The sequence below is a fragment of the Zalophus californianus genome, chromosome 16 (assembly GCF_009762305.2).
Source record: "Zalophus californianus isolate mZalCal1 chromosome 16, mZalCal1.pri.v2, whole genome shotgun sequence".
NCBI classification, from domain to species: domain Eukaryota; kingdom Metazoa; phylum Chordata; class Mammalia; order Carnivora; family Otariidae; genus Zalophus; species Zalophus californianus.
In genome coordinates this window covers 48,026,066-48,039,048 of record NC_045610.1, presented here as the reverse complement: position 1 = coordinate 48,039,048, position 12,983 = coordinate 48,026,066, and the positions used below count along the sequence as shown (strand labels likewise).

Sequence of the window (12,983 nt, the reverse complement as noted above, 5' to 3'; positions counted from 1 at the left end):
AACCCACTGGGGCGCCTGGGTGGCTCAGTCGTTAAGCGTCTGCCTTCGGCTCGGGTCATGATCCCGGGGTCCTGGGATCGAGCCCCGCATTGGGCTCCCTGCTCAGTGGGAGGCCTGCTTCTCCCTTTCCCACTCCCCTTGCTTGTGTTCCCTTTCTCACTATGTCTCTATCAAATAAATAAATAAAATCTTTAAAAAAAAAAAACAAAAACCCACAGATTCCCTCTCTTCCTTAGCTTGAAATAATTTACTTGAGGGCGCCTGGGTGGCTCAGTTGCTTAAGCGACTGCCTTCGGCTCAGGTCATGATCCTGGAGTCCCGGGATCGAGTCCCACATCGGGCTCCCTGCTCAGCAGGGAGTCTGCTTCTCCCTCTGACCCTCTTCCCTCTCATGCTCTCTATCTCTCTCATTCTCTCTCTCTCAAATAAATAAATAAAATTTTTAAAAAAAAAGAAATAATTTACTTGAATAATCCTCATTTTCTTACTATGTAAAATATAGGGATTTATAAATATATTTGGTAAGTCTGGCTTCAGAATATAAGCATGATATACTTTATCCTGGAAAAAGGTTCACAATTTTTTTTATTTATTTGAATACACAATATATTAACGGGGTTTAAAATTCAAAAAGTGCAGGGTGCCTGGGTGGCTCAGTTAAGCATCCGACTCTTGATTTTGGCTCAGGTCGTGATCTCAGGTTTTGAGATCAAGCCCCATGTAAGGCTCCACACTGGGCGTGGAGCGTGCTTAAGAATCTCTCTCCTGCAACCACTCTGGAAAACAGTATGGAGGTTCCTCAAACAGTTGAAAATAGAGCTACCATACGATCCAGCAATTGCAGTACTGGGTATTTACCACAAAGATACAAATGTAGGGATCCGAAGGGGTACGTGCACCCCAATGTTTATAGCAGCAATGTCCACAATAGCCAAACTGTGGAAAGAGCTAAGATGTCCATCGACAGATGAATGGATAAAGATGTGGTATATATACACAATGGAATATTATGCAGCCATCCAAAGGAATGACATCTTGCCATTTGCAACGACGTGGATAGAACTGGAGGGTGTTATGCTGAGTGAAATAAGTCAATCAGAGAAAGACATGTATCATATGACCTCACCGATATGAGGAATTCTTAATCTCAGGAAACAAACTGAGGGTTGCTGGAGTGGTGGGGGTGTGGGAGGGATGGGGTGGCTGGGCGATAGACACTGGAGAGGGTATGTGCTATGGCGAGTGCTGTGAATTGTGCAAGACTGTTGAATCACAGATCTGTACCTCTGAAACAAATAATGCAATATATGTTAAAAAAAAAAAAAAGAAGATAGCAGGAGGGGAAGAATGAAGGGGGGGAAATCAGAGGGGGAGACGAACCATGAGAGATGATGGACTCTGAAAAACAAACTGAGGGTTCTAAGAGGGGAGGGGGGTGGGAGGATGGGCTAGCCTGGTGATGGGTATTAAAGAGGGCACGTTCTGCGTGGAGCACTGGGTGTTATGCACAAACAATGAATCATGGAACACTACATCCAAAACTAATGATGTAATGTATGGTGATTAACATAACAATAAAAAAATTAAAAAAAAAGATTCTCCCTCTGCCCCTCCCTCTCATTTGCACATACACATTCTTTGTCTCTCTCACAAATAAAATAAAAAGTAAAATTCAAAAGTGCAAAAGGTATATAATGAAATCTCAGCCCACCCTCATCCTGTAGCCCTGAAGTTCCTCTTACTGGAAGCAATCAGTATTACAGGTTTCTTGCACATGCTTTGAAAGAGTCCTTCTGCGAGCAATCAACTGCATATTTACTCTCACCTTTGTTTTCTACAGTAGCACCACACTCTGCACATTATTATCAAGTGCACATTTTTCTGACACTATATACACTGGAGACTGTTGCACTAATATGGAACATTTTACATAATGAGGATCATCAAAAATCTTTTACATTGGCAGAGTAATTCTGTGTATGGAGCAATCGTTAACTTATTTAACCTGTTCCTATTTAGTGGACATTTAGATGTTGCTAATTTTTACCTACTACAAACAAGCAGCATGTTAGCTTTAAAATAACTAAATAACAGGGCACCTGGGTGGCTCAGTTGGTTGAGCATCCAACTCTCAATCTCAGCTCAGGTCTTGATCTCAAGGTCATGAATTCAAGCCCCTTAAAAAAATAACAAAACAGGGCGCCTGGGTGGCTCAGTCATTAAGCATTTGCCTTCGGCTCAGGTCATGGTCCCAGGGTCCTGGGATTGAGCCCTGCATCAGGCTCCCTGCTCAGCAGAGAACCTGCTTCTCCCTCTCCCACTCCCCAACTTGTGTTCCCTCTCTCGCTGTGTCTCTCTCTGTCAAATAAAATCTTAAAAAAATATATCTATAACAAAAAAAATAAAAAAAAAGAATGAAAAACATACTTCAAATGACCAGGATACTTACATCTCAGATCCAGGTCCATCACAAACTCAGTGTTTGACTCTCCTAAAAAACCTCCCAAGGATGGGTGCCTTAATTCTACCAGTCAATTGTCTTGGCTCAGTGTTGTCGTTTGGTCTACTTCATAAGCTTACTCATTTGGTTAACTAAACAATGTATACGGTTCTACCTAATAAATCATTTTAGTAAAATGCAAAATTATTTGGTGGTTAAGTATACACCAACCTGTTATGTGAGACAAGCTGACTTGCAGGTAATCCAAGGCCAGTGAATCAATTACTGCTTGTACATTATGAGCTTCATCCTCTTGACTCCTGGGAATAGCTATGAGGTCTGTGGGAAAAAAGCCACATAATTTTTCATCTGAGGGTCCAGGTTGTCATGGTCTCTGACCAGGCTTCTAAGTGAAGTTAACGGCTACAAAAGCAAGCTCCACCCAAAGAGAAGAGGCTTTTATAAAGTACAGATAAAGCTAACAGAGCCTGATTTCTATATAGCACCTTTATTAGTTGACTTAGTCAGTTAACATATATGTAAACATGCTCTACAATAAGCACCATACTACAGAAAGATTAAGATAAATTCAAGGAGATGCTAATACTCTAATAAGGGAAACAATACGTGAAGTGAGACTTTAACCCATAATCGTGGGCTGCTTTCCATGAGAGAAAAAACCCACAACAGGTACGAAAGGAGAGTTCTTGTAAGTCTTGTTAAAGCACCCTAGTAGAAATTACTGGCATAATGATTTAAAAGGTCAGTATAGACCAGACTGAGGAGAGATATTAACATCAACTTATACGTGGAATTTCTCCTCTAGCACTGAGGAAGGTGAATGTTTTGGAGAAGTATGAAAAAAGTATTTTAAAAGACTGACCAGGTAACTCTATGCCTCTGCACTCAAAAGGTTAAGACTAGCATCAAAGATACCAGCTGGAGGCCATCTCCGTTATTCCAAGTGATGAAGGCACTAAGTCAAGGTAACAGTGGGAACGGAACAGAGACTACACACAGTTTTAGTACTTGATGGTTGTAAGCTACACAGAAACAGCAGAGGAATCTATGGATAAGGACTCTGAGATACTTAACCAGGGACGCAGGACAAACATCAACTCGTATCTGTAATACTGGTTAAGTAACAAGACCCAACAAGTTTCCAAGTTCTACTCAATTTTAGAACCTTTGAAGATAGATTTACAGAAAAGGTGTAACTTTCATGAGGTATTAGGCATAATTAAACAGAAATGACCAAGACCACTTGAACTGATTTGACCAAGGGTGTTACTATGTGTGGGTCTCATTAAGGTAATGAATGCAAGTTGGAAAGAAATAAGATATAAAAGAAAAAAGTCAAGATTTTATAAATCTCACAGGATCTAACTGAAGGCTCTCAAAACTCCTGGCCTAAGATATAGTCACTATTACTCCCACTTTTTAGTACCCTTACCTGGTACCTTTTCTCCCAAAATGGATTGGTAAAGAGCAATAAAAACATTAGCATCACAATCTTCTAGTTCTCGTATCCTCAGGTGTATGTGACATTTCAAAAGAAGGTTATTGGCAACGGTTATCCACTCTGTCAGGAATGGAAAAAGATCAGCCTTAAATAGCACTAGAAAAAGTCAACCCCCATGAAGACAGACATTGAATGATGTAGAAGATAAAATATTTGATTACTGTAGAAGTTCAAAGATCCTCTGAGGCACGAATTTTGAAAATATTTAATTTCTTGGGATGACGTCCAGAGTGCTAGAATTTTAATGTAGTCAAAACTATGATGCAAATCTAACTTTTACTATTGCAACCTAAAATCTTAAGTTATTTTACCCCTGTTCTTATTTTACCAGCCATACCTAATGTTTTTATTTAAAACACACAAGTAAACGGGAATATATATCATAAACGAGTTTGTTAACGATAGTCTGAGGTTACCAGAAACCAATTAATAGAAGCTGCTTCAAATTCCCAATGGTATTAGTCATGTTTTTACACAATTATCTTGTGCAAGTCAGAATTTCTCTGGTGCCCAAATAGGTGGTGATTAACTTAGGCTGTTAAAAACTGAAATAATGACACCCAACACTACAACATGTTAGTTTTTTAGAAAATTACATTTAATGAATAAGAAATAAAACATAGAAAACACACAAAAACGTCCCTAAATTCAGAACTAGCACGTTACCAACACAGTTGAAGTTTCCTGTGTACCACCGCACCCCACCCACAGATACGGTAGGAATTAGCAAGGTTATTTCAAGACTTTCTCAAACAAAGGTAATTTAGAAAGCCTGACCTATTTGATCCCTGATATAACTGGCGATTAATGAGAAAGTCCTTTTGTGTTCGACATATTCAGTATGTTCTAGGAATAACGATGTCTGTGTGTTCAAGGCACGTTATCTCCCTCTCCCCACGCCCACTTCTCACAGCTGACCAAACCACGACAAGCAGTCTGAACGCTGTCCTGAGGAAAGGGATGAAAGCGTCCCAGACAACCCAACCCACTCGCTTTGCAAAAGCGGTTGCTAGACAAAGCCGGTAACTCCAGAGGGCAATGAGGAGAATATCCAGGAGCATCAGCAAATCTTAAGAGTGCCGTTCCCCCAAAAGTTCAATGCACATGCAGGTACGGCCTCAGTCCCCACAGTTCAAGAACCAGAGAACACGCTGACAGGGGCCGCATTCCCCACAGAAATACAAGTCCCGGGAAGACGCTTTCTGACTGCCCTTTTTGCAGCCAACTTGCAGACGTGCTGCGGGACTCGCCACGGGATCCTTCTCTCCACACCCCAAAATCGCGCTCGATGGCCTCTAAGCCGACCGAGAGCGGGGCTAAGAAACCCACAGAAACCGCCCACTACGAGGGGGTGTCTGTCACCAGCCCTGCGGACAGCCCAGACCTAAGGAGTGCATCCAGAGGACTCAAGATAAAAGGGGAGTTCGGGGACTTAAACGGCTTCAGTTCACACACACCGGGGCTCCGAGCCGAGACTCACCAGCCTCTGAGCCCGCCATGTCACGGAGGCAGGTCGCCGCCGGACTCCCAGCTGGGCGCGCGGTGGACGGCGTCCTGGAAGGGCCGCACAGCGCAGACGCACCGCCAAGGTTGGGGGGAGAACGAAACTAAAGGGCAGGGGTAAAAGAGGGAGGGACGTTAAAACGGCTTCTCGCTGCTGATTGGCCATCACAAGAGCACTTCCTTTCGCTGCACGCGCTGAGGCGGCGGTTTGTGGGCTCTGGATACCATTCTTCGCGGGCAAGATCCCGCTAAGGAATTCTCAGGTGGGTGGGCTTGACAAGCCGGGTCACCCAGCAGCCCAGGCCGGTCTCCCGGGGGCATTAGTACGGTACTTCCGGTGAGCTCTTTCGTTTCGTATTCCTCCGCCGACGCCAAGTGGAGAAGTAGTGCGGTCCGCTTACCGGAGGGGCGGGAGCAGCCACGTGACAATGTCAGGCTCCGCCTTCCTGTCTCAGTTGGTTGGGGGCGTGAAGGCTCTTTGGAGACGTAAACATCTCCAAGTGGGCTGAGTGGGTAGGCCTGTGCTGGCCATTTTGTCGGCTGGGCTGGAACTGAAAAAGGGCGGGGTGGCTTCCTTGAGGTGTGGAAAGACGAGAAAAAGGTGAAGGAGTGTAGGCTGAGATAATCTCAGTGTAGGTGGGCCCAGCCATGAAAGGGCCCCCAAACAGGCGACTCTGAGGGAGAGGGAGAGGGAGAGGGAGGGGGAGGGGGGTGGGGGTGGGGGTGGGGGTGGGGCGAGAACATGGCGGATCCCGGAACGCCGGCGGGCGTTGCGGCCTCTGCGCAGGGGCGGGGTGATTAGGTCATAGAGCGGCTCCCAGCAGTCTCTGCGGCGGAGGAGGCGGTCCAGGCTATAAAACCGGCTGCCGGGACACGGCCGGTACCTCATTCATTTCCACCGGTCTCTTGTTGAGCAGCTCCGGCTCCTGTCACCGCCGCCCCTCCGCCGCTGCCGCCCCCGCAAGGCTTTGCCATAGCCAAAGCCACCTGCAGCGACTCGTCGCACCCGATTCTCTCCACTTCGTTCCCCGCCAACCGCAACCATTGACGCCATGTCGGGTTATTCGAGTGACCGAGACCGCGGCCGGGATCGAGGGTGAGTGGGGGAACGGACTTGTCAGGCCCGGCAGTGGGGGATGGGAGGCCGATGAAGGTGGCGGCGGGCGGGGGCGGCGGGAACTTGGCTTTTTTAGCCTATTATTAGGTTTTATCAATCGAAGGTTTGCGCCATTTTGATATTTGTCCAAAACTGACTGAGGGATGTTTTCCTGTTAACGGTCCTCAACCTCGCCTTTTGTTGGCGGGGGTGGGGGGAGGGGGCGTCGAAGCCGCCCCCCCCCCCCGACGATAGAGCAGCTGTTGGGAGAACCCGGGAGAGCGTATTTCGATGGGAGAAAAGCGCGACGTTTCGAGGAGAACGAAGTCAGCGCTGTTAGGTGCATCTTCTCGGGAGGTGTTTTAGGGGCCCCAGGAGTTCTGTGATAGCCGAGGGGGTCGCCTCCGAAGCCATTGATGCGGCGGGGGCAGGAGGGTGGCTGGCACCGCGGGAATCAGCCATGTGGCTGAGTCGCGGGTACAAAATGCCGGCGTCGGACATGGCGGCGGCGCCTTTGTTACCCCGCCCGGCGGAGGAGCTCAAAATGGCAGCGTCGAGAAAATGTGGCGCAGAGAGAAATGCGAGACAAAGGGGGAAGCGCCGCCCCAGCGGGAACGCCGCCCGGTCCGGGACTCCTCCCCCGGTAGTTGCCAGCTCCTCCTCCTCTTTTTCTTTGCGTTATATAATTTTGCTATCTCGATCGGGAGTCCTTCCGCGGGATCCCCCCATTCGATAGGCTTGCATAAGTGTCTCTGAGACCAGCGTCCTTGTTTTGTTCTCGTTGCTGTTGCTGTCCCATTATTCCCTTAAAACCAAAGCTGCTTTGGTTTTAACTGTTGATAAATAACGTTGTTAAGCACCTCCCTTGTATTGTCTTTTTCCCAGACATTTAATTCCTAAGTTCAAGGGAAAGACTAGGAGCTACAAGCTGTTGTCTATCCTTGTAATTTGAACTTCAGGCGTTCGGGCAGCCAGTTTCCGACCCGGTAAATCCCGGGCTGTTGACTTGGCTTCAGTAGTGTGTATTTGGGACAACGGGAAGTGAGAGAGGTGCTAATTGTGGCTTTTGAGAGCATGACCGGTGCTAAGTGCTAAGCCTTAAACCTCGAAAAGTCTCTTGTTTACGTGAAGTGTATGCCAAGGGAGAATGAGTTTGTATATAAATTTCTCTGTAGACGTTTGAAAATATGAGTAACAACTTTTTTGCTTTAATTGCAGGTTTGGTGCTCCTCGATTTGGGGGAAGTAGGGCAGGGCCCTTATCTGGAAAGAAGTTTGGAAACCCTGGGGAGAAACTAGTCAAAAAGAAGTGGAATCTTGATGAGCTGCCCAAATTTGAGAAGAATTTTTATCAAGAACACCCTGATTTGGCTAGGCGCACAGCAGTGAGTAATTTCACATAGCTTCATTGGGCTGTAATTCGATAATGGTTTCTATCTAGTAAGTAAAAATATGAACAGAGACCTCGTGGAAATGACCAAATTTAGGGAACTTCGCACTTTCTCAGTTAAGAGGTGGTACTTTGGAAACAGGTGTCTTCAAATTTTTCTGCAGAGTGGTTAAACATAACTGCAATCGCATCTTTTACTGTGTAGGTTTTCCATATGTGTATATAGGTTTTAAATGGTCCCATTAAAGTTTAAATAATAGTTCATAAGTTTAGGGGCTTGCTGGCTGCGTATTAGTGAAGGTTGTCATGGTACTTAGTAGATTATTACAATTTGTTTTATAGCAAGAGGTGGAGACATACAGAAGGAGTAAGGAAATTACGGTTAGAGGTCACAACTGCCCAAAGCCAGTTCTGAATTTTTATGAAGCAAACTTCCCTGGTAAGTGCTAGTTTTGAACCTCCCTTTTTATTATTTTTTTTTCTTGGCTTTACTAAATTTTACATTTTACTGAATTATTACTAATTACAGCAAATGTCATGGATGTGATTGCAAGACAGAATTTTACTGAACCCACTGCTATTCAAGCTCAGGGATGGCCCGTTGCTCTAAGTGGATTGGATATGGTTGGAGTAGCACAGACTGGATCCGGGAAAACATTGTCTGTAAGTGTGGGAGACTTTGAGTTTTAAATCTGTGGTCATGTGCTAGAGAAAATGGGTTAGGAATATAAAGAAATCAGAAGCCTTTTAATTTAACTCCTGTTGTTTGTTCCCCCACCACAAACAGTATTTGCTGCCTGCTATCGTCCACATCAATCATCAGCCATTCCTAGAGAGAGGTGATGGGCCTATTGTAAGTATATATCTGTATTTTTTCTTAATTTTTGCTTAGGAGTACAACGCAGCGATTTGTAGAACACATAGCAAAAAATAATCCTTGGGGTCTTATGTAGAGACGTTACTTGTATCATGTTAATTTAGCTGCTGACAGAGCTGCCTTGATTATATTTGAGTATTGGACAGCAAAACCAGTGACCTGCCCATTTAATGCCAATCAGTTAGTTTAAAACTAGGATCCAGGAGTTTGCTAAAACCTGTTCCACTTTTTGTTCTTTAGTGCTTGGTGCTGGCACCAACTCGGGAACTGGCCCAACAGGTACAGCAAGTAGCTGCTGAATACTGCAGAGCATGTCGATTGAAGTCCACTTGCATCTATGGTGGTGCTCCTAAGGGACCACAGATTCGTGATTTGGAGAGAGGCATGTAACAAAAATTGTATTTGTCACTGTTGGTGCTGGAAGTTCTAGATGTCATAGTTACATCTGTGTGTTTAATTGAAGGTGTGGAAATCTGTATTGCAACACCTGGAAGACTGATTGACTTTTTAGAGTGCGGGAAAACCAATCTGAGAAGAACTACTTACCTTGTCCTTGATGAAGCAGATAGAATGCTCGATATGGGCTTTGAACCCCAAATAAGGAAGATTGTGGATCAGATAAGAGTAAGTGCCTTTAAAAATGTTTTATTTTCAAACTTAGCTCTCAATTTATTCTTGAAAATACAATGTTTTTAATCCAAAATTCTTTAGCCTGATAGGCAAACCCTAATGTGGAGTGCAACTTGGCCAAAAGAAGTAAGACAGCTTGCTGAAGATTTCCTGAAAGACTACATACATATAAACATTGGTGCACTAGAACTGAGTGCAAACCACAACATTCTTCAGATTGTGGATGTATGTCATGATGTAGAAAAGGATGAAAAGTAAGTTTCCTATAGAAGTTATAAAGATTTTGCCAGATAAACTTTGGATTAACCCTTTCATAGGTTATCTTAAAAGTGACTTTATTGGGTGGAACCTGAATGTGTTCATTTAAATTTGTCTTCCTGAAAAATGTTTTCCATCATTTACATAATTGGTTATCGCTATATAGCATTCCTTCAGGTGAAAGAACACGCTTTGTGGCTTAAGGACCAAGGGCAGTTGCTTGATAAGTGTTCATGCAGGTGTTTTTACTTGTAGCTGTGTAACTGAAGGTAGTGCTTCAGTGACCTTAAATGCGTGGCCATAACCATGGACTACTTTTTAAAATTCACAATTTTTTTTCCCCAAGACTTATTCGTCTAATGGAAGAGATAATGAGTGAGAAGGAGAATAAAACCATTGTTTTTGTCGAAACCAAAAGAAGATGTGATGAGCTTACTAGAAAAATGAGGAGAGACGGGTATGTGGGCTTCTTCCATTGAAGCAGGTGTATGAGAGCTGAGGTTAGGGGGAGGGGCAAACCGATCAAGAGTAATGATATAAATGTTATGGATGACCATTATTTGATGTAAATAAAACTTGTTTAGGTGAAATCAAAGGAATTGGTGACTAGATAGGTAGTAGAGTAAAACCTTTCATGTTTCAAATGTGAGTCTACTGATAACGGTTTTTCTTTAATGTAGGTGGCCCGCCATGGGTATCCATGGTGACAAGAGTCAACAGGAGCGTGACTGGGTTCTAAATGGTTAGTTAAATGAAAATTTTTTTTTTCAAAACCTGGAATTCGCAGATTATTGATGATCCTTTCTTTTTCACAGAATTCAAACATGGAAAAGCTCCTATTCTGATTGCTACAGATGTGGCCTCCAGAGGGCTAGGTTAGTAAAAACTCGAATTCATGGCTTGGTTTCCCAGAAGATCTCCATATAACTTTTTTAAAGAAAGTTTATTGCTTTCTTTAACCTCTGCATTTTTTCTAAGTTTTTTTCATATAAAGGTGCAGTCTTTGTGGCAAGGCCTAGGCATGACAATCGGAGGACTCGAGGGGGATGGAGGACTAGTGATCGGCTGGCTGCTTCCAGTCGATTAGAGAGGTGAAAAGCTGAAAGTGTGCCAGTAATCTTCAAAAGGCAGAACATACCACCTCTGCCCCGTAAACTGTTCTCTCCGGGGGAAAAAAATGGAAGTTATCCTCACAGTTCACTGCCGTGGTATTTCTTCTGTCCCATGCTTTGCATGACTGCCATGGTACAGCATTGTTTCAAACTGTTTACTGTGATCTGTGGGTCTTTGAGTTTCAGTGAGTTTGCTGAAATGTTGAAGAAATATTTCCAAACTTCAATGTTCAATGAAATTTTTGTTCAAGTTTGAAATGGAGAGAGCAGCTTTAAAAGGTACTAAGCCTTTTACAAATTGGTGAGTACTGGCACATGAGATCTAGATCAGGAGCAACTTCTCACACTTAGTCAGTGGGAAAAGAAAGCAGTGCTTTGAAAGTTCCTCCCTCACCTACACAGTAGTCGTCATGTCGAGACCTGCCAGAGAGAGACACATTCTCAAGTGAATCCTGGCTTCTTGGAAGCGCTTGCCTAGACGAGACACAGTGCATAAAAACAACTTTTGGGGGACAGGTATGTTTTTCTTGCAGCTGCGGTTGTAAGGTCTTGGCAAGACAAGCAGTGTGGCCAGAATTTTGAACTTCTGATGAGTGTGTAATGCAAAGGACCATGTACATTTTTGTTTAAAGGTCCTCAAAATGAGCACATGAAGAGGTTGCTGTGAACCTTTAAGTGGCCCTACTGCGCAGAAGCATTCAGATGTCACTTGATGATCTGTAAGGGGACTTGGCTGGTTTGGGAATATGTTAGAGAATACACGTCCTTTTGACAGGCTCTCTATCATTGGGTGGGTAATGAGACAGGTAGATGGTGTGTGCTTTTTTTTTTTTCCTCCCTTCCAACCTCAATGGTATTCCTACAGAGAATGGATAACCATTTTAACTGTATTTTTTGCAGCCCGTACCTTCTTGGGAATACAATTGTCTAACTTTTTATTTTTGGTCTGGCTGTTGTGGTGTGCAAAACTCCGTACATTGCTATTTTGCCACACTGCAACACCTTACAGATGTGGAAGATGTGAAATTTGTCATCAATTATGACTACCCTAACTCCTCAGAGGATTATATTCATCGAATTGGAAGAACTGCTCGCAGTACCAAAACAGGCACAGCATACACTTTCTTTACACCTAATAACATAAAGCAAGTGAGCGACCTTATCTCTGTGCTTCGTGAAGCTAATCAAGCAATTAATCCCAAGTTGCTTCAGTTGGTCGAAGACAGAGGTTCAGGTAAGACCAACCTTCATTAAGAAATGTTGGTGATTTGGGGTCACATGATTGTCTACAAATCCTTTAAATGGGATTGGCGGGTGAGTAAAATCTTCAATATGAAACTGAGAAAACACTTCACACATAGAGTGAATAGAGCTTCCTAATTCCTTCTGCGTTCATAATGATTTGTGCCATGGAAATAATCTGCTTGCAATTTTTTTTTTTCTTGACAGGTCGTTCCAGGGGTAGAGGAGGCATGAAGGATGACCGCCGGGACAGATACTCTGCGGGCAAAAGGGGTGGATTTAATACCTTTAGAGACAGGGAAAATTATGACAGAGGTTACTCTAGTCTGCTTAAGAGAGATTTTGGGGCAAAAACTCAGAATGGTGTTTACAGTGCTGCAAATTACACCAATGGGAGCTTTGGAAGTAATTTTGTGTCTGCCGGTATACAGACCAGTTTTAGGACTGGTAATCCAACAGGGACTTACCAGAATGGTTATGATAGCACTCAGCAATATGGAAGTAACGTTCCAAATATGCACAATGGTATGAACCAACAGGCATATGCATATCCTGCTACTGCAGCTGCGCCTATGATTGGTTATCCAATGCCAACAGGATATTCTCAATAAGACTTTAGAAGTATATGTAAATGTCTGTTTTTCATAATTGCTCTTTATATTGTGTGTTATCAGACAAGATAGTTATTTAAGAAACATGGGAAATGCAGAAATGACTGCAGTGCAGCAGTAATTATGGTGCACTTTTTCGCTATTTAAGTTGGATATTTCTCTACATTCCTGAAACAATTTTTAGGTTTTTTTTGTACTAGAAAATGCAGGCAGTGTTTTCACAAAAGTAAATGTACAGTGATTTGAAATACAATAAATGAAGGCAATGCATGGCCTTCCAATAAAAAATATTTGAAGACTGAA

At 43.6% G+C, this 12,983-nt stretch overlaps 2 protein-coding genes across 10 annotated transcripts in view; one reads left to right on the top strand and one right to left on the bottom strand.

Annotated features, from left to right (window-relative positions):
- The window catches only part of CEP95 (centrosomal protein 95), a 37,304-nt gene extending 31,301 nt beyond the window's left edge, over positions 1-6,003 (bottom strand). For 4 of the 7 annotated variants that reach the window (XM_027568354.2, XM_027568352.2, XM_027568353.2 and 1 more), the window contains exons 1-4: positions 5,867-6,003; positions 5,443-5,569; positions 3,894-4,022; positions 2,672-2,779 (exon numbers count right to left, since the gene is read on the bottom strand). In XM_027568354.2, coding sequence (XP_027424155.2) covers positions 2,672-2,779; positions 3,894-4,022; positions 5,443-5,461 — 256 coding nt within the window. In that variant the 5' untranslated portion in view covers positions 5,462-5,569; positions 5,867-6,003. Of the gene's footprint in view, positions 1-2,671; positions 2,780-3,893; positions 4,023-5,442; positions 5,570-5,866 lie in introns of those variants that run through there. The other 3 variants (XM_027568357.2, XM_027568360.2, XM_027568355.2) reach the window with 2 other exon arrangements.
- DDX5 (DEAD-box helicase 5) lies at positions 5,703-12,983 on the top strand. Of its 3 annotated transcripts, none has more exons than XM_027568364.2 (14): positions 5,703-5,728; positions 6,383-6,561; positions 7,780-7,945; positions 8,293-8,389; positions 8,480-8,613; positions 8,738-8,803; positions 9,068-9,209; positions 9,291-9,451; positions 9,539-9,711; positions 10,062-10,172; positions 10,396-10,457; positions 10,531-10,590; positions 11,837-12,061; positions 12,277-12,983. In XM_027568364.2, exons 2-14 carry the CDS (start codon positions 6,518-6,520, stop codon positions 12,678-12,680), a joined length of 1,845 nt encoding a protein of 614 aa, XP_027424165.1. In that variant the 5' UTR covers positions 5,703-5,728; positions 6,383-6,517; the 3' UTR covers positions 12,681-12,983. The 3 variants fall into 3 exon arrangements, with proteins under 3 accessions (XP_027424165.1, XP_027424164.1, XP_027424163.1); XM_027568363.2 differs by lacking the exon at positions 5,703-5,728 and adding an exon at positions 5,935-6,066; XM_027568362.2 differs by lacking the exon at positions 5,703-5,728 and having other exon boundaries at positions 6,272-6,561.

Excerpts from the sequence above, each read along its gene's own strand:
- DDX5 (XM_027568364.2), top strand. The coding sequence starts at position 6,518 with ATGTCGGGTTATTCGAGTGACCGAGACCGCGGCCGGGATCGAGG. Across the intron at positions 7,946-8,292 it reads ATTTGGCTAGGCGCACAGCA|CAAGAGGTGGAGACATACAG; the intron begins GTGAGTAATTTC and ends TTTGTTTTATAG. Across the intron at positions 9,712-10,061 it reads GATGTAGAAAAGGATGAAAA|ACTTATTCGTCTAATGGAAG; the intron begins GTAAGTTTCCTA and ends TTTTTCCCCAAG.